At 44.4% G+C, this 21,000-nt stretch overlaps 1 protein-coding gene and 1 pseudogene across 3 annotated transcripts in view; one reads left to right on the top strand and one right to left on the bottom strand.

Moving 5' to 3' along the window:
- NID1 (nidogen 1) overlaps positions 1-21,000 on the top strand; it is a 94,281-nt gene that overhangs the window by 5,267 nt on the left and 68,014 nt on the right. For both annotated transcript variants that reach the window (XM_079899312.1, XM_079899311.1), the window contains exons 2-3: positions 16,669-16,968; positions 19,115-19,341. In XM_079899312.1, coding sequence (XP_079755438.1) covers positions 16,669-16,968; positions 19,115-19,341 — 527 coding nt within the window. The remainder of the gene's footprint in view (positions 1-16,668; positions 16,969-19,114; positions 19,342-21,000) is intronic.
- LOC307175148 (charged multivesicular body protein 1B2-like) lies at positions 1,133-2,900 on the bottom strand (annotated as a pseudogene). The gene has a single exon. The product of its transcript is annotated as a charged multivesicular body protein 1B2-like (transcript).

The raw sequence follows: 21,000 nt of genomic DNA on the forward strand, positions 1-21,000 counted from the left end.
GAGCTGTTCCAAGGCAGAGGGTATTGCTGGGGAATATTCCATGGTGGAGCGAGGGGCCATCTTGGTTTCCTAACTTGATCCTGTGGGCCATTGCGTGATAAGATCTGATTCTCCACGTGGAGTAATCTCTTTATTTTTAAATCAGCACAATCCCAGTGATGAAACCAGTCATTCTTTGGACCCCACCCTGAGTAACGAGAGGGGAGTGGGCCAGTGTTTAAATCTAGTACATGATTTGATTACATATGATGTTATTCATGTCTTGACTCATAAGCATGGAGAAATGAATTAGTTATTGTTCAATAAGTTCAGTTTGGGAAATAAAATTCTTTATGGCTATGAAAAAGTAATAAAAGGATATCCTTGGAAGCAAAAAGATTGTATACTGCTCTCCTGATGCATCTCCTCATCTCCCTTCCTCATGACTGTCTGTCTGTCTCTCTGTCTCACACACACACACACCACATACATCTTCCACAAACTGATTTTCATTATACCACTTACATATAGGAATCTTTCCTTAAGTAAGGTAAATTTAACTCTTAAGATCTTCTAACGTTCTTCCTATTTTTACCCTACCTTCTCTGCCAATACAGGCCACTGACTTTCTTCAAAACTTGCTTCAGGGACTTCCCTGGTGGTCCAGTGGTTAAGGCTCCACATTTCCATTGCAGGGGGTATGGGTTCAATCCCTGATGGGGAAGGCGCGGCAAAAAAAAAAAAAAAAAAAGAAAATTTTGCTTTATTCCACCAACCTTACCAAGGAATTCTTTTTTTTAAAATTATTTATTTATTAAGGCCGCACTGCGCGGCATGTGGGATCTTATTTCCCTGACCAGGGATCGAACCTGCACCCCCTGCGTTGGAAGGCGAAGTCTTAACCACTAGACCGCCAGGGAAGTCCCTCGTGCTAGATTTTTTTTTTTTTTTTTTTGCGGTACGCGGGCCTCTCGCTGCTGTGGCCTCTCCCGTTGCGGAGCACAGGCTCCGGATGCGCAGGCTCAGCGGCCATGGCTCACGGGCCCAGCCGCTCCGCGGCATGTGGGATCTTCCCGGACCGGGGCACGAACCCGTGTCCCCTGCATCGGCAGGTGGACTCTCAACCACTGCGCCGCCAGGGAAGCCCTGTAACTTACTCTTGATCATGCAGACAAGCAAGTCTCTTAGAGTTCATCCTGTTCCATTGAAGCAACACTTGTGCCTATAGAACCTACTGACCCTGTGGTAGTTGCATTTGACATCAAGGCTAGTTTCATCTGCCATTTCCTGAAGCAACATATCCACTTGGTTTTGTGGTATATTGTTAGGGTTGTGGAGTGACTCATCGTGTCTTCCCTTTGTTGCGTTTGAACCTTCAGCATTTCCAGTTGGTGTTTACACGTGTCCATCGGGACAAACATCTTTTCATGGAGGTTCATACCCCTCCATGTAGCATCTGCAGAGCCAACCAACGGCCGTGAACTTTGTCACCTTGCCGGTAGTCTGAACTCCTGCTGCCACAGCAGGAGCCCCAGCGCTCACACTCCAGAAATTAATTGCTTGTTTCCTCTGGTGGATTGCATTTTCAATGTGTATTCTTGCCTCTTCTGGACTGCTCTTCTAAATGGCCTTTTTAATCTTGGCCTTTCCAGCCTTTTCTTCTCTCTCATATTTCTTGGCATTGTTATTAAGTTCTCTGACAGCAAACTACAAGTTAAATAGGTGTTTCTCCATATTCGACATGGTCCCGTGACTTGTTTGGGGAGGCGCAGGTTTGATGGGAGGGTACATGCAGCCCCGTCCTAGTCTTGAGCTGCAGGCCGGCCTGACTCCCTGAGATTGTGTCGTATTCCTCTTGACATCACTCGTGGACCTGCCACACTTACTGGCACATAGGAAGTTTATCGTTAAGTCCGGGGCCACCACCCATGGTTATGCAGGTGGTTTGCAGCACAAGGCTCTGACTGAGGGGCCAAACCGGCTAAAGTCCAGCCCTCAGGCCACTCACCAAGCCCTGAACCTCAGCATGGGCCTGGGGCCATTCAGAGGAAGGGGTACTTGCTTCTAATTTGCCCAAAGGCGCCCTGTGGTCTAACAGTGGCCCTGGCTGAGTCACAGAATACTTGATAGAGTATTAATTTCTAATGGGGGCTAAAGTGAAATTGATGAATCAGGTTGATTAACCAACTTATAATTGAGGTCCAGTCACTTCATAGCTCACCCTCTTATTATTCCAGACCTCTCTTATTATAAAACAAAGAGGTTTGATAAGATTATCTCTAAGGTTCGTTTTATCGTGGATCTTTGGTATTCTCTGATCAAGTGACCAGGTGTTGAATATATACCTTTACTATGTACAGGACACTGGTTATTATTTCTCATATAATGCAGTGCAATGTTGAAGTACATCATATAGTCATTCAACAAATATTTAATTTGTTGCCTAACATGCCAGGACCAGTGCTAGGCTTTGGAGATAGAGATTGAAACCAGAGCAGTGTTGTTTCTGCTCTTTACAGTCTAGTGAGGAAGACAGACATTAAACTAGTAACGACACTGTGATAAGTGCTATGAGGAAGAAGATCATATATTGTGAAACTGAGCTAGACCTTCTCCACCTGGAACTAAAGCATGGGTAGGGGGTTAGCCATGTGAAAAGGGGAAGGGGCAGAATGGTGCCTCGTTACTGAGTGTGAGACCAGGAGCTTGTAGAGAGGAGGAGCTTGGCATGTCTTCAGGACAGAATGAAAGCCAGTGTGAGTGAGGGCGGTGGTGCAAGAACTGGGGGAGCTAAGTCAGACCTGGACACTGCAGCTCAGAGCCCTCCAGGTGTTTCCCTTTGCACTTAATGACATCCAGCTTCTCACCACGCGTGGTGATGGTACAGTCATGCTGGCTCTCCACTGTCATCCCTTATTACCCTGGCTGTCCTCACGTGCTGGGCTCCAGCCTCACTAGCCACTTTCTATTCCTCGGCCACAGCCAGCTTGTCCCACCCAGGTGTAGACACTCCTCTCCCCTCTGCACCGTCCCGTCACGCAGGTCTCTGCTCACATGCAGACGCCCGTGCGTGTTGTTTTGTTGCATTCTGTCTTGATTTCATCCCAGCATGTATAGCCACCTAAAACTAGTTTATCTGCTTACTTGTGTGTTGCTCATCTTTCCCGTTAGAGTCTGAACCCTTTGAGGGCAGCGTCTGACCTGCCTTATTCACCGCTGTCTCCCAGGTACACACCAGGAGTAGGGTCCGGGGCACATAGTGGGTGCTCTGTTATGATCTGTTGAATGAATGAAGGTATGAATGAATGCTAGGTATTCCTTACTTTATTCTATGAAGCAGTGGGATGCCATTAGAGATTCAAGCTCGATGAGTGACGTGATTTTTTTTTTAGTTTTTATTTTATACTGTAGTATAGTTGATTTACAATGTTGCGTTAGTTTCAGGTGTACAGCAAAGTGATTCAGTTATATATATACATGTATCTATTCTTTTTCAAATTCTTTTCCCATTTTAGGTTATTACAGAATATTGAGTAGAGTTCCCTGAGCTATACCATAGGTCCTTGTCGGTTATCTGTTCTAAATATAGTAGTGTGTATATGTCAATCCCAAACTCCTGATTTATCCCCCCCCACATGATTTATTTGTAAAAGATTTCCATTTCCTCAACAAATAAATGGCATGGGAGAAAAAGGAGGGAGAACTGCATAGATTAAAAGAGGCTTAAGAGACAAGCTAACCAAATGTAAGGTAAGGACTTTGTTGGATCCTGATGGAAACATGGAAACAAACTGGCCGTAAAACACATCTTGGAGACAAACTGCTTTTCTAGGAGCGATACATATGGAAATATGGACAGGTGAAATAATTTGATGCCTGGGATTTCATTTAAAATACTTCAAAAAAGAAAAAATAAATATGCACATGTGTGGAAGGAATAGATAAAGCAAGAACTAGAGTGTGTGGATAATTTTGGTGATTGTTCTGTGTGCGTTTGAAAATTCTCCCTTAAAAGTAGTCTAATTAGGGCTTCCCTGGTGGCGCAGTGGTTGAGAGTCCGCCTGCCGATGCAGGGGACACGGGTTCGTGCCCCGGTCCGGGAAGATCCCACATGCCGCGGAGCGGCTGGGCCCGTGAGCCATGGCCGCTGAGCCTGCGCGTCCGGAGCCTGTGCTCCGCAACGGGAGAGGCCACAACAGTGAGAGGCCTGAGTACCGCAAAAAAAAAAAAAGTAGTCTAATTATAAAAGTTTTTAAAAAATGATGCTGCCTGTGGGTAAAGGACTTTTAGGGGAGGTGTGGAGGAGGAAGAGTGAATTCTACAGCTAAAGACCTGTTGCCAGGGTCCAGGGGAGGGTGGCGGTGGTGTGTGGACACGGGTTGTGGGTTCTAGAGCTATTTGCAGGTGAGTGTAATGAGGCTTGCTCATGTGTTATCTCACCTGAGACACGCAGCAGCCCTGTGAGGTCGCTCAGGCAGGTGATAGGATGAGCCCCCTATTATAGAGAAGAACACTGACACATGCAGCTAAGGGCCTTGTCAAAATACACTCAGCTCGGGTCGAGGTAGACCGTGAACTCAGATCTTCCCACCCCTAGTTCTGCGGTCTTTATACTGTGCCACCTTGGATACCGACTTCTTCCCCTCCTTCATTCATTCATTCATTTGACGGTCTCTCATCAGCACTGTAATGTACAGACTTTGGGGCCAGGTGTGTGAGGCTACACTCCCCATTGCATTGCTTGTGAAAAAAGTTCGTTCTTATCCCTTAAGGAGCAGGTTTCTTAAGTGATTTGTCCTCAGGTAAATTTTTTTCTTAAATATTTTTTTTTTTTTGGCTGTGCTGCATGTGGGATCTTAATTCCTCAACCAGGGATCGCACCCGTGCCCCCTGCAGTGGAAGTGCGGAGTCTTAACCACTGGACAACCAGGGAAGTCCCTTTAATTTTTAATTAGAAATGTTTTCACACACACACACAAAAGGGGAGAAATTAGTATCATGAACACCCATAGACACATTACATAAAGGTAACTGTTGTTAGCATTTTCCCTATTTGTTTAATTTCTCTTTACTCATGTATCCAAAGTAACAATAAATTACAGTCATCATGACATTTCATCACCAAATATTTTACTGTGCATTCCTAAGACAGTAACAGCATTTCCCTACCTAACCAGCATACTATTATCAAACTGAACAAAATCAGTAATAATTTCCTGTTATCAGTTTATGCCCAGTACATATCAAATCTCTCCAATATCCCCAAAGCTGTCCTTTATAGCTAGAGTCATTCAGACTGGGGCCCAAAGGATGACAAGCATTACATTTGGCTCTTTAGTCTCTTTTAATTTTTTATTTTATTTATTTATTTGGTTGCACTGGGCCTCCTTAGTTGCGGCTCGTCGGCTCCTTAGTTGTAGCACGTGGGCTCCTTAGTTGCAGCACGCCAACTCTTAGTTGCGCCATGCATGTGGGATCTACTTTCCCGACCAGGGATCGAACCCAGGCCCCCTGCATTGGGAGCACAGAGTCTTATCCACTGCACCACCAGGGAAGTCGCTAGTCTCTTTTAATTTTGACCAATACGCTCCCCCTTTTTATTTCTCACTTTATTAAAGAGTCACAGCTTAATGTCCTGTAGAAGGTCCCACCTTCTGCATTTGACTGTTTCTTTGTAATGTAGTCTAGCCTGTTATTCCATCTCTGTATTTTCTGAAAACTGGTAATTTTGAAAATATTCAGGTTAAACATTGTTTTCTTTAGAAAACACGTAGAATTTTATTTTTAAATTAATTTGGGGAATAGTAAGACAATGCAAATGGTTAACAAAACTTGTAAAAACAGTGTTAAGGGAAGTTTCCTTCCTACCCTGGCCTCCAGGCCCATCGTTCTCTCCCCAGAGACAATCACTATTCATGAATTTTTTATCTCTTTGCAGAGAGAGTCTCAAATGTACAAACATATGTATGTACACATTCCCCCTTGTTTTCTACACCTCCTTGATTTTCTAAATAACAGTGTTATGAGATACAATTTACCTACCCTAAAATTCACCGCTTTAAAGTGTACAGTTCAGTGTTTTTTGTATACCCAGGGACTTGTGCAACCATCACCACTGTCTAACTCCAGAATATTTTGCTCACCCCCCAAACAAACCCAGTATCCTTCAGCAGTCATTCATTCCCCATCTCCCCCACCTCCCCACTGCCCCGGTCCCTGGGAACCACTAATCTACTGTCTGTCTCTATGGACTTGTCTGCTCTGGACGTTTCGCGTAAATAGAATCATACAACATATGACCTTTGGTGACTGGCTTCTTCCACTGAGCATAACATTTTCAAGCCTCCTCCACTTTGCAGTACTTAGCAGTGCCTAGTTCTTCTATGACTGAATAATATTCCATGGTTTTATTTTTCCTTCCATAAGTTCATGGATATTCAGGTTGTTTCTCCTTTCTGGCTATTATGAATAATGCTGCTATGAATGTCCGTGTCCCAGTTTTCGTGTGGACATCAGCTTTCAGGTCTCTTGGGTATATACCTAGGAGTGGAATTGCTAGGTCATATGGTAACTCTATGTTTAATGTTTGAGGAACTATCAAATCGTTTTTCAAAGGGGCTGCACCATTTTACATTCCCACCAGCCATGTATGAGGGTTTCAGTTTCTCCACGTCATCATCAACACTTGTTATTATCTGACTTTTTGATTTTAGCCATCCTGGTGGGTGTGAAGGGGTATCTCATTGTGGTTTTGATTTGCATTTCCCTGATGATAGTGATGTTGAGCATCTTTTCATGCTTATTGGCTGTTTGCATATCTTCTTTGGAGAAATGTATGTTCACATCCTTTGCTTAATTTTAAATTGGGTTATCTGTATTTTTATTGTTGAGTAGGTTAAACATTATTTAACAAGAATACTTCATGAATGAAGCCATATATGGCATAGTGTGTAATATCAGGAGGTAAGTGATGTCTGGTTGTTGCTCTGCTAGCTGCTGGTGTTAAGGTGATGACAGCTAGATCATGTCTGTCGTGTTACGTTTTTCCCCTTGTAAGCAGAGAGCAAGCTATGGGGTGATACTTTGTTTGGCCTTATGTAACTGTCCCTTTGCCCACCAACCTTTCACTTAATGTCTGTAGCAACCATTGACGATCTTTGCCTGAATCAATTATTAAATTAACGGTTGCCAAATTGTGTCTTATTTTGTCTTGTTTACTTGTTGGTTTCTAGCATTCTTTCTACATTTATTAGCTGGCATACTCCTGTAAAGAAGAGCTTTCCCTCATCAACTGGGGCTTTTGGGTTACACTGACATGGTTTGTTCTGGAAAGGCAGATAAGTGCTTAATTCTTTCCCTATAATTTCTGATGTTCCAATTAAGGGACTGGTGTTGAAATTAAGGGATTGGTGTAATCCAAATTCAGGGAGTCCTGGTGCCCTAGTCAGCACAGGTGAACTTCTGATATCTCTATCCAAGGTGTTAAGGAGGGGCACACTTCTCCCCAGAGACTGAGGGTTTGGACAAGGCCCTTCTCTTGCCTTTCCTGATCACCTTCTGTTCTGGAATGCTGAAGGACACTTCTACCTCTTCTTTTTTTTTTTTGGCGGTACACGGGCCTCTCACTGTTGTGGCCTCTCCCGTTGCGGAGCACAGGCTCCGGACGCGCAGGCTCAGTGGCCATGGCTCACGGGCCCAGCCGCTCCGCGGCATGTGGGATCCTCCCGTACCGGGGCACAAACCCGTGTCCCCTGCATTGGCAGGCGAACTCTCAACCACTGCGCCACCAGGGAAGCCCACTCCCAACCATTTTTAAATGTTGGCAGATAATCTCAGGTAGAAATTTCCTGCAGAAGAGATGGGTAACTTATCCTGAGTCTCTCATTAGACATTAACTGGATTAAGTTTAAAACACTGACTCATCTTTTAACTATTACTACCAGGTTGCCCCTTGTTTTTATCTGCTAATCCTTTTGCTTCTATTTCCAATTCAAGCCAGAGTCATTTCTCTGGTTCTGTGGAGTTAATAGAAAATATTTGCAATTTAGACTCAAGAGTTTCGTTCTCGCGCTTCTGGTGTATGATCTTAGGCAAGTCCTATAAACGGAAATTCATTTTTTTCTCAAATGAAGAATGAAGATGATATTAATGCATGCTTTACTAGGTTCACTACAATAACTGGAGTAAAAATGCTTTGTAAACTGTCAAGTACCACTCAAGGGGGGCAGGCCCCAGGTCCCCTCTGGGCTCTAGGCTGGAATCAGTTAACCTCCACCTTGATCGTGTCATTAGTTCAGGCTATTTCAGGGACTTCTTTCTCAAGTTTTTCTTTTCTTAGGCCCTTTTCGTTTTCTAGGTTTTTCTAGCTGCCCAGTCTCTATCTGTGGAGCCATCCCATGAAGCTTTGCAACTAACAGGACTTTTGCTCCCCATTTCTCTAAACTAGGTGGCTGAGTATAACAGAAAGAGCACCGGTAATGGACTCGACCAGATGTGGGTTCAAATCTTGGTCCCATCACTTGCTGGCTGTGTGACATGAAGCTAAATTAAGTCTCTTGTCATTTCCTTGTCTGTTTCATACACGTAAGAAGAGGGGTGGTTGTATTAAATTAAAAAAAATGCAAACAGCTTTAGTAAAGGGCCTCAAACCTAGCAGTAAGTGTTTGCCTCCCTTTCCTTCCTTGGCCTAAATTATTTTACCTTAGGTTCCTGCTTCTTCCCACCCATGGAGTTTGCTTTTGCAACTGCAAGCAATTTCATTGTCTTCCCAGTACTGCTCTTTGCATTTCTAAAAGGAGCCCATTTGTTTCTTATTTGTGCCTACCTCAAGTATTCTTAACCACATCTGTTTTAAAGAAGGCTTTCCCCTCAGGGTTGCAGGGGAAAAGCATCCTGCCCTGGGGCCTGCTCCCAGGCTCATTGAAGTCAAAAAAGATGACTGTTGTTTCACTTCCTCAGCGTTTGCTTGAACGTAAGGAATCTAACACATAATTTTAATGTAGGGAGTATCTGCATTTAGACTTTCTCCAGGGCTTCATTTGCCTGTGAGTTCACTTTAAAGATGCACAGGAGATTGGAAGTGCTTTTTTTTTTAAATGGGGGCCACTTCCTCATCGTGAGTTAGTGCTCTGTTGCCTCTTACTGTCAGCTGAGTGGAAACAATTGTAAGTAAGTGGCTCCAACTGTTAGCCCTGTGAGGCTTGCATTTTCACCCAGGGGCGTTTTGTGATGTAATTGATGGTGCAGCTGGCTGAAGAGCCTGTTTGGTGTGTTCCTTGGGGTGAGTGAATAGGTGTGTTCTGTACAGGGCTGTTAAGTTGCGCTAGTAACACGCTGAGCTGAACATTAACTTTGCTGAAGGAACTTCTTTTTCCCAGTGTGAACTGTCAGCAAGATTCAGGGCGGTATTTACGTTGGTCAGTGTGCTGGAGGTAGCTGTCCTTCAATAAAGAAGCAATGTATTATTACGCTACCAAAAACCTCAGCGAGGCAATTTTTGGTTAGAGTTACCTTAAGACAATAATATAACATCATCATCATCATCATCATTATTACTTTAGCCCTCAATAATACAGACAGACTTTCTCAGGAATGCATTCAATTCATAGGAGTTTTGGGACTTCCCTGGCGGTGCGGTGGTTAGGACTCCGGGCTTCCATTGCAGGGGGCGTGGGTTCGCTCTCTGGTTGGGAAACTAAGACCCTGCAAGCCGTGCAGTGTGGCCAAAAAAAAAAAAAAAAAAAAAAATTCACAAGAGTTTTGCCATGTTATAGTTACCAAGTCCAAGCTCATACTGCTTGCTGAATGACAGGCCAATAAATCGAGAGAGGTGTTGGGACAAGGAATAGTGACTTTATTTGGAAAGCCAGCCGACTGAGAAGATGGGGGACTAGTGTCCCAAAGAACCATCTTCCCTGAGTTAGGGTTCGGGCTTCTTTTATACCAAAAGGCAAGGGGGTGTGGTTGGTTGGTGCCCACTTCTTGGTGCCAGAATCCTTTGTTCTTGCAGCTGTCCATGTAGGTCTGGTGACAATGTTCCTATAAACGTCCAACAGGACAAATGTTATTCTCTGTTCTGCAACTTTTTAATCTCTATATGAATGGAGAAGTGTTATGCCTTTAAAGTTCAAAGCCTTGAGAATGGGCTGTCCTGTATATTTCAGGCTACAGGCAACATTCTTTTGTTTTGTTTTTTTTTTAATAATAGATCTTTATTGGAGTATAATTGCTTCAAGGTTAAAATGAAAGAAACAGATCCAATACAGAGTTAGATTTGTTCTTCCCTATTACATAATTCACAGCAAGGAATGTGCTGGTGCCACTGGGACTCAGGGCTCCTAAGTCAGGACTCCAAGGTGCTAATTGCAAACTGTTAAAAGATAAACTGGGGCATATTAAAATTCTTAAGCGTTTATTTGAGCAAAAATCGATTTGAATCGAGCAGCATCCAATCTAGCAGATAGAAAGGAGCTCCGAGGAGCTATGCAAAATGAAAGACTTTTATAGGCAGGAGGGAGTGGGAACAGGGAAGTTATCTGGCCAAAAAAAGCAGGTCCTAGTATTGCAAAGTTACTTTTCTTTAGGGGAGGGCAGGGGTCTACCCAGCAGATGACCTCACTAGTGCTGATCAGGTGGTTTCTGATTGACTGGTTTAAGATTCCATATAGAGTGGAAACTATAATCAAGTCTCAGTTTGGTGATGTGGGGCTTAGCATAAGCGACTCCATTTTGGGCCTGTAAATGGCCCAAAGATAGAAAGAGGTGCAGATGTAAAGGAGCTGGTGCTAAACCCTGCTTGGGGAGGGCAGGAGGGCTTCACAGGGAGAAATGGGACTTTGCCACGGACAGGAGCTGAGTGAGGGTCTTTGAGGCCGAGGGGACCATGAATGCAAAAGCACGCAGTGTTAAGTAGGTGAAACACCATGGTGAGTTTGGAGAAGTGCAAGCAATTAGAAAGAAAAATTCCAGCGCATCTATTTCTATTCTAGACTTTTCCTCACCAACATTCATATCAAAACTAAAACCTGGTCCTATAATCCACGTAATTTTTCAGCTGGCGCAAAGTGGTGAACAGAAAATAATACTGGTGACTGCTGTATAATACTTATGTTTAATAATTGTTTCTTTCTGGACTCCGGGCCCTGCACCTGGTGCCTCAAGCATCTGCAACTTTTGGTTCCTGTTAATTACTAAACCTGCTTTCACCAGCACCTTCTACTCATTAACACAATCTAGCGCGCCCAGTGCAACTAACATTCCTGAAAATCTCTGGTAGAGGAGAGGCAGGGGTTGTGAGGGAAGGGGTGGACCTGGGGCAGTCTGGGGAAGGAGGAATTCAGACAATGAACGTGGGCCCTCCTCCTCGCAGAGAGCATTCATGTGGGCTTAGCTATAAAAGTTAACTGCCTTTCTTTAGAAACTTTAAACTTTAGATTAATCACTTCATTATCTATTTTTTAAAGTTCATTTTGAAAATTTTAAACATATGCACAAATAGAATATTATGATGCAGTCTCATGAATCACTCAGCTTCAACATGTATCCATTTATGGTGCGTCTAGTTTCACCTATATCCCCACCTATTCTTAATATTCTCCCCTCTTACCTAAACTGAATTGTTTTTAAACAAATCCCAAACATTTTATTTCATTGTAAATATTTCAGACTGTATCTCTAAAAAAGTGACTTTTTAAAAACAAAACGGGGACTTCCCTGGTGGTGCAGTGGTTAAGAATATGCCTACCAATGCAGGGGATATGGGTTCGAGCCCTGGTCCGGGAAGATCCCACATACCACGGAGCAACGAAGCCCCTGTGCCACAACTACTGAGCCCACGTGCCACAACTACTGAAGCCCGCGTGCCTAGAGCCCGGTGCTCCGCAACAGGAGAAGCCACCGCAATGAGAAGCCCGCGCACCGCAGCGAAGAGGAGCCCCCGCTTGCGGCAGCTGGAGAAAGCCCGCGCGCAGCAACAAAGACCCAACGCAGCCAAAAATAAAAACAGAAACAAAAAGAAACCCTGCAAAATCATGATCACACTTAAAAAGTTAACAATATTTCCTTAATGTCACCCAATATCACATAGGTTCATAAAATATTTTATTTGACTTTTCAGTTGACTGGTTTAAATCAGGATCCAGGCGAAGCCCACACATCACGTCTAGTCGATAGGTACCTCACGACTTCTGAAATCTACAGGTTCCCCTCACCTTTTTTCCATGCATTTATTAAAGAAACTGGGTATTTGTCCTTCAGGATGTCCCATATTCTGGATGTTGCTGGTCACATCCCTATGCTATCCTCTGAGTGTGCTTCTGTCCCCCGTATTTCCTGTAAAGTGGTAGTTACATCTAGAGACTAGCTCAGACTTGAGTTATCGGTTCACATTTATGCAAAGTGTTTTAGTAAATCGTGTCGCACTCCAGCGGAAGAACCGCGGACACATAATGCTGTGGCCCTTCTCGAAACTCACCGGGCAGTATTTCTCAAACAGCCTTGGGGGCTTCCCTGGTGGCGCAGTGGTTGAGAGTCCGCCTGCCGATGCAGGGGACGCGGGTTCGTGCCCCGGTACGGGAGGATCCCACATGCCGCGGAGCGGCTGCGCCCGTGAGCCATGGCCGCTGAGCCTGCGCGTCCGGAGTCTGTGCTCCGCAACGGGAGAGGCCACAACAGTGAGAGGCCCGCGTACCGCAAAGAAACAAAAACACAGCCTTGGTGGGAGGCTTTATCCCTATGGACCTCCCCTGTGCACTTCCTGGAGGGAGTCGGGAAGGGAGGGAGCTCAGTGTGCCAGGCAGGGGATAAGCTCTGTAGCTATGGCACAGACCAAGACGGACCTGGTCCTGGACCGCAAGGGATGTACTGTGGCGGTGGGGAGAGCGGCCAGAGCTGGCAGACGAGTCAGTGAGATCCCTACAATCTGTGGTCTGTGCCCGGAAGGACACAAATAGGAGGCGGAGACATAAATGGGGGCCAGGCGTGAGGGAAGGGAGGAGGAGGGGCCAGCCAGGGGAGCCTACCCTGGATGGATGGAGGAGGCTCCCTTATTAGGTGTTACTTCAGCTGAGCCCTGGAAGAGGTGAGAAAGAGCCCGTTATATGGGTGCAGGAGGTGGGGAAGAGGGATGCTGGTGGTCGCAGGGATGGAGAAAGTGCCGTATACTTTGGAGGCCGGACACACAGGACATGTGATGAGAAGGAGCAAGGAATCAAGGCCGCCTGCCAGGTTTCCTGGCTTAAGCAACTGGGTGAACAGCTGTTATGGCGACAGCCCTGGGCAGCTGGACAGGCGGCTGCGTGACTCTGTCTGTGGTGCCCAGTCTAGTCCCTTTGGAGATGGTGTTACCGACTTGGGTCCTTCGATTCTTTTTTTTTTTTTTTTTTTTTTGCGGTACGCGGGCCTGTCACTGCTGTAGCCTCTCCTGTTGCGGAGCACAGGCTCCGGACACACAGGCTCAGTGGCCATGGCTCACGGGCCCAGCCGCTTCGCGGCATGTGGGATCTTCCCAGACCGGGGCACGAACCCGTGTCCCCTGCATCGGCAGGCGGACTCTCAACCACTGCGCCACCAGGGAAGCCCAGTCCTTGGATTCTTTAATCAGTAGAAATTGATAAGAAACCAGACAAGAAACTCAGGCAAGGCTTTACTGGGACTTGTGCTGCAGCTTGAGGGGTAAAAACAAGAAACAGGCGCCCTTGCTTGTTCTCCTAGGGGGGGCGCGGTGAGCTGGTCCCTTAAATGGGGTGAGGGTGGGAGTGGATTGGTGGGTCGGGCCTGAGGGGTGGCTTAGGTGGCCTACCCACCCCCTTGGTGGTGCTGTGTGCAGGGGGCATGTGCAATACCCTGCTTTTGCTCCAGGGACCTCAGAAGTGGCGATTGGTTTGTGGCCTTTTTGTATCGTATTGTTCATAATTTGTCCCAACTGCGCATGCGCACAGTTATTTTTAGTCCCCTATAGTTCCTTTGTATTCTGTTGCTGGAGGGGACGTCTGTCCAGGTCCCAGTGCAAGCGCCCCGGTAGAGGGTCCCAGGTCCCAGCCTTTCTCAGTGGTACCCAGGTCTGTCCTCCTGGCCTCCTTCCCTTTGTGCGCCTGCCCTTCTATTGAATTGCTCGACTTGAACAAGACGGAGAAAAGGATCCAGGCCAGTAGGAGTATCAGGAGCTGGACAGATTTGTGAAATAAGCCTGGCACCCAAATGTAAAGGAATATCGTTCCTCAAGTTGGCCATTAATTGTTACATTTGGAGAAAAACGAAAACAAGACTGAAAACGTTTACTAAGAAGTTTAGGAATCAAATGAAACTTCCGGGTGTTCTGTATATGACGTCTTTCTTCGTTATCGTAGACAAGTGAGTTGAATGTGCCATAAAACTGCCTGAAAAATAATTTTCCTACTAATACTAATGAGGGTTGTCTGGTCTTTGTCCAAAGCATTTGCAGGCAGGGCGTCATGCTTCTTGTCTAAAAACTCAATTCCTAAAGCATTCCTTGTGAGAATAGAAATTCCTGTGCCCAGATTCTCAATAATGTAAGGCACCGGGAACATTTTCAGAATTGTTGGCCTGCTTTAAATTTCACTGGAAAACAGCTTTTTAAAACCAAGTTGTCTGTATGTGGCTTCCATGTGATCACTTCCCACTGGCAACTGGTAACTGCCAACTTCTGGTGGCTTGAGAAAGTGAGCCGTTTCCCACGCTCCCACACGGCAACCCAATCAGGATGTTTGTGCTGGGAGATGTTTGGATGGGGTGGAGGCGAAGAGGGCAGGAGACCAGCTGGACGAGGCTCCTTCCCTGACTCCCTTCTCTGCGGCCTGTCCGTGCATTCTAGAAAATCAGTGCTGGTGCCAGGTGATGATGGAAAATACGTCACCTGAACAGTTAACAGACCGTGACGCTTGGTAAAAAGGAAGGATCTTGCTAGGTCCACCCTTCACTCTCAAACCTGTTCTTTTCCCTTCTCGGGGCCCACATTGGCTCCATCACATCGAAGCTTTTTACCTGGTTCTTGGCATGTTGTAGAGTTTGGTCTTAAGTTCCTTTCCTTCTTGTCGGCCGCTGCCCCCTTCTCTAGGAATGAGGTCTGAAGTGACTGAAGGATAAGGCCGTGGGAAGGATAAGTAAGTGACCTGGAAAACCCACAGGCCTTCTCATGAACTCCTGAACAATTGTAACTCCCTTTGCTGCTGTGTTCTTCCAATCTGTAACCTCTTGAAGCTCAAACTAGGGCCATAGGCAAAGTCGCTCCCATTGGATTAGGGATTTTTTTTTGTTTTTAATTCATAGACTCCAGAAGTAAAGAGATCACTGGCGAGGTGTTCTCTGTCACCAGTGAACTGTGCACTAACAAGGATGTGGGAAGGGCTCAAAGCCTCATTCTAAGCATGGCTTTGCAGGAGGCCCAAGCACGCCCACTGCCAGGGGGCTGTAGTCCCTTCCCCATTTTCCCAGGGAATGTGAGTTTTAGCTGGATAAGAACAGTGAAGTCTTTTCATAGACTATAAACTGGTTTCAAGAAGTGATAACTGATAACTGGTTTCAAGAAGGCTGTACATGTAGTGATCAAGAGGGCCGACTTCGAAGTCGGGCTCCTTGGGTTCAAATCCCGGTGAGGCCTCTTATTGGTAACTTTGGACAAATTGATTAACTTACCTCATTTTCCACCTCAGAAAAATGTGGATAATAGTAATAGCTAGTTTTACGGGGTTCTTCTGAGGATTAGATGTTAATAAGAGGTCTGGGACATGGTAAACATTCAATAAATGTTAGCTATTGATCTAATTCATTCATCTGTTCAAAATAACGCCACCATCGTGACCCATCACGTTTACTTCTTGACACTTGTTTGCTTATTGTCTTATCATCTGTTTGTGTAAGTCCATCTCCGTGTCTTTCTGGATTGTGGGTACCTTGAAGGCAGAGCCCGGGTTCTACTTATTGTGGACCCACAGTGCTTAGCACAGCCCTGGTTTGCAATGATTACTCTGTTGAGTAAATGAACACAGTCTTTGATGATGACTTATGTTTGAATGGTCCTTCGTGTGCCACAAACCACACACTTGGGAAGCCTGAGATGCGAAGCTTAAGACCCTTGCCCAAGGTCTGCTGACTACGCCAGAGTCAGGTCCTGTGATTCTTGCCCCCGTTCCTTCTACCAGGCCGTCCTCCCTAGGAAAAGAATGCTGAGTTTTACAGTCCTGGATCATGTCTTTCTCCAATTTTTTTGTATTTGACACACTGTCATGTTTGATACACTATGACAGCATTCTGTGAACGGGAGCTCAGTCTCCCTGAAGAAGATGTCGTTTCTGCACATCTTTCTTTTTTTTTCTTTCCTTTCTTTCTTTTTTCAAGGAAAAAAGAGCTGAGATAATTTTATCTTTACGTACTCTACAAGTGCAACTATGTGTACATTTGAGATTAATGGCAGTTACCGGAACTACACTGTTTTCCTCTTGAATCTCACATAAGTGAAATCATATACTGTGTCTGGATTCTTTTGCTTGGCTTAATATTGGTGAGATTCACTCGTGTTGTTTTGTGTATTTTAAAAAACTACTGTATAGCATTCCGTTGTATGAAATGGCCAGAATTTATTTACCTGTTCTCTTGTTGATGGGTATTTGGGTTGCTCCCAATTTTTGATTGTCAGTTTCTGCAGTCCTTTTAATGATGTTTGGTTTTGTACAGATTACCACAAATGGCATTATTGCCATGAGTGAGCCCCCAGCCGAAGAAGCCCATCCTGGGCTATTTCCACCGACCTTCGGAGCAGTCGCCCCTTTCCTGGCGGACTTGGACACGACAGATGGCCTTGGGAAGGTTTACTATCGGGAAGACTTATCTCCCTCTGTCACTCAGTTGGCAGCGGAGTGTGTCCAGAGAGGGTTCCCAGAAGTCTCTTTCAAGCCCAGGAGCGTGGTGGTTGTCACTTGGGAATCCGTGGCTCCCTACCAAGGGCCCAGCAAGGACCCTGCCCAGGAAGGCAAGGTAAGCACCCACCCAGGCACAAGGGCAAATAGTCTAATATGTTGGCTTTGTACACTTTGGTCTTCTGGTTTGTGCTACTCTGATGTACACCACGCCCATGCGATTGATAAAGATTGGACAGACATCCAAAGCAAAATCTAGTAAGCTGTTTGTTGCAGGTCTGAAGCTTCCAAAACCTTATCTGCAGGGCTACTTAAATCTATGCTGTAATGACGATTAGATGTAAAGAAAGCCAATTCCTGAGAAGATTGCCACATGGCAAGAACAGGGCTGATAAATTACAGCCCTAGCTGCTCTTACGTTGGGTGGTGGATAGTGGGAGGTGGCTTCTAGATAAATAGAGAATTTATTAATATGAAGTGATAGGTTAAACTAATAAAGCAGTCTCAAGAGATGTGAAGAAATAAAGACCAGATCCAGACTCTAGTTGGGGGGACAAAACCCATTTGTACCATGTGGGTGGTTCAGGAAACAAGTTTCATCATAACCAGGGATGGGAGTCTCTGTGGATGCAGTGGTTGGGAAAGGTGTTAGGGTGTGTAGAGCTTGGACTTGCCCTTGGAGGAAGGGGGGAGTATTTGAAGAAGCCATCTCTAGATCTGAGGTGACTCTTTAGGACATGCTTTGATTTCTCCTTGGAAAAATAAATTTGCTCCGCCATTGTTTAATTTTTATAGCATTACAGGGTAGAGAGCAACTTGAAAGGTCCAAAAGCACTCCCTTTAAATGGGGGATATTCCCAGCTGGTGGTTCCCAAAGTGTGTACCACAGAACACTGGTCCCACAGACATTCCTTGAGGAAGAGGACTCCTCAGACCAAATAAGTTTGGGAAGCGCTAAAACTATATCTCCCTCATGGTGACTCACTCTGGAAAGTCCTATAGTACAGAAACCTGCTTAATTTTGTTTAATTTAGCCATCCCCAAACCTTTTGGCCATACCCTTTTCCCTCCCAAATAAGACACATTGCATCCCATAGAGCACACTTTGGAGAAGTCTGTCTGACACGTTTTGCTTTGCCACCTGTATCTGCCTGAGTGCTGTACTTGAAAACTGTTTAAAACCTTCAATTTCTCGAGTGTGCATCCTTTTCACTTGAGCGATACCTGCCCAGCCCCTTGTACAGAGCTCTTGCCTGCTTCACGGGCCAAATCTCCCCTCACTCTTACTTCTCTGCACCCTCTTGCAGCAGCTGTATCAGATTATTTGCAATTCCCTGCTGAGGCTTTTTGCTTGTTTGTTTTACCCACAGTCTCTTGCACTAGCTGTGCTCTCTGCTTGCGATGGCCTCTCCCTGACCCTCACTGCACGTGTCTAGCTCCTGCTTGTTCTTTCCGCCTCCTCTGCCCCCACTCCTCCCAGCATCGGGCACTTCGCCTGCACACAACTCCATTACAGAATCTATCCTCCAGTTTGGCAATGTTTTGTTCACATGTCGGTTTTCCCACCTAGACTATAAATTCTCAAGTGCGGCGATCGCGTACTTTTATTCGTCTTCACAGTGCTCAGGACAAGGCCTGGTGTGTAGGAGAGGTACTAACATTAGGAATATGTTCTCTGTGCCTGGCCCTTCCTATGCTAGCTCACGTAGCCCTCCTAACATTTCTGTGCCGTAGGTGGCTTTATCTCCATCTTACAGATTCACAGATCAAGGTTCAGAGAGGTTAGGTAACGTGCCCAAGGTCACACAGTCAGTGAGGAGTAGAGCAGGATTTGGATCCAGATTTGTTTTCTCTCAAAGCTCATTTTCTTTCTTACTGCACGGTGCTTGGGCTCAATCAGCTAAATAATGAATGTGGTTGAATATGTTTAATGGCTGTGGAAAGAAATTCTGTGGGTAAGAATTTGCTAAGTTGCATGAGATTTAGGCCACTACCTGGAGGTGTCATCTATAGTTTCGCATTAACCTTAGGGTCACGGTTATGCAGAAAGTATTCATTGATTAATTAGAAAATTTCATGTTGACATAGCTTTAGAGATATTTAAGTGGAATTATCCTGGAATACTTGGTCCTACAAAAGTATTTCTTTAGAATAAGGTGTAAATACTGCCATCTCTGTATTTTTTAGATACGATCTGGTGAAGAGCACATTTTAAGATCTGTAGATATTTTCCTGAGTAACTGAATTTTAACTCATCTTCACAGAGAAACACATTCCAGGCTGTTCTGGCCTCCTCTGATTCCAGCACCTACGCCATTTTCCTTTATCCTGAAGATGGTCTGCAGTTCTATACGACATTCTCAAAGAAGGATGAGAACCAAGTTCCCGCAGTGGTTGCTTTCAGCCAAGGTTTAGTAGGATTCATATGGAAGAGTGACGGAGCTTATAATGTATTTGCTAATGACAGAGAATCACTTGGAAACTTGGCCAAGTATGCTTTTTTTTTGTTCTTCAGTAGATTCTCCCCTTAATAAGACTATCATTAGTCTATAAGTCTGTAAGACTATTTAAAACAGTCTATAACTATTTAAAACAGTCTATAAGACTGTTTTATTAAGAATAATGTAATGGGCAATATAGAACATTACCTGAAAATGTTCCCATGGATTTAAATTTTGTATATAATTTTTACATTATGGAGTACTTTGTTTTTTTGATGAACTCAAGGGAATATACTCTTAGAATGAACAGGTATCCAAGTTTTTAGATATCATTCTCATTTGAGACAGCTTTACCATCTCTTCCATACGTATAAAGTTAGAAATACAAGTTATTCAAAACTATGTCCTGCTATGGCCCCAAGGCTGAGAAAACCCCTTCCAATTTCATATTGCCAGTTGAGTCTAAAACTCCTCTACACTTTAATGGTGTGCTGGTAAATGCTTAGCAACTGGCTTTAGGTGGGTTGGGGAAGCCCTCATTTATAGCATTTGCCTATTTCCGTGGTGTAAATACTCCTACCCATGGCCCGTTTACAGCTGCTCACATCATGTCGCTCAACCTGGGGTTGAGAAAAGGTGAACCATTATATAGTATTCTCACCATAGAGGTGCAGTAGATTCAAATAACTTGAAGAACATAGCTAATATGAGTCTCAAGTATTTATTCCCTCTGCTTTTATTTCTTTTAATTTTTATTGTAGTTGATTTACAATGTTGTGTTAGTTTCTGCTGCACAGCAGAGTGAATCAATTATACATATATATATATATCCACTCTTTTTTAGATTCTATTCCCATATAGGTCATTACAGAATATTGAGTAGAGTTCCCTGTGCTATATAGTAGGTTCTTATTATCTCTTTTATATATAGTAGTGTGTATATGTCAATCCCAATCTCCCAATTTATCCCTGCCCTTCCCCCTTGGTAACCATAAGTTTGTTTTCTACCTCTGTGACTCTATTTCTGTTTTGCAAATAGGTTTATTTATTACTATTTTTTTTTAGATTCCACATATAAGCGATATCATATGATATTTGTCTTTCTCTGACTTACTTACTTCACTCAGTATGACAATCTCTAGGTCCGTCCATGTCACTGCAAATGGCATTATTTCGTTCTTTTTTATGACTGAGTAATATTCCATTGTATATATGTACCACGTCTTCTTTGTCCATTCATCTGTCGATGGACATTTAGGTTGCTTCCATGTCCTGGCTATTGTAAATAGTGCTGCACTGAACATTGGGGTATATGTATCTTTTTGATTGCCTCTCATTTTAATATAGATTATTTAATTGTAAGTTTATATACTTTAATTTTTTACCAGCTGGTTCAAGCAAGCTCCTGCATAGCACTGTCTTTATTTGAGTCCCAAGCAGACAGATTGATTAGACGTCCAATTTCTGCAGGACTGTCTTGATTCCTCATTCCCTGTCTAACCCCAATCTTTTGCTCAGTATTCTCTACCAAGTAGTGTATGTCCCTTCTTTCCATTGTACGAGCTGGTCATTTTACATAATTTCTCATAGGAACACTTCCAATCACACACAGAAGAACAGTAAAAATGGTGGTGCAAGAAGTAGAGATTAGGGTTATTCTATTGTATTTTATAACTATAAAATGCCTTTAGATTCTCAATATCATTTGT

Source organism: Stenella coeruleoalba (genome assembly GCF_951394435.1).
Source record: "Stenella coeruleoalba genome assembly, chromosome: 16".
NCBI classification, from domain to species: domain Eukaryota; kingdom Metazoa; phylum Chordata; class Mammalia; order Artiodactyla; family Delphinidae; genus Stenella; species Stenella coeruleoalba.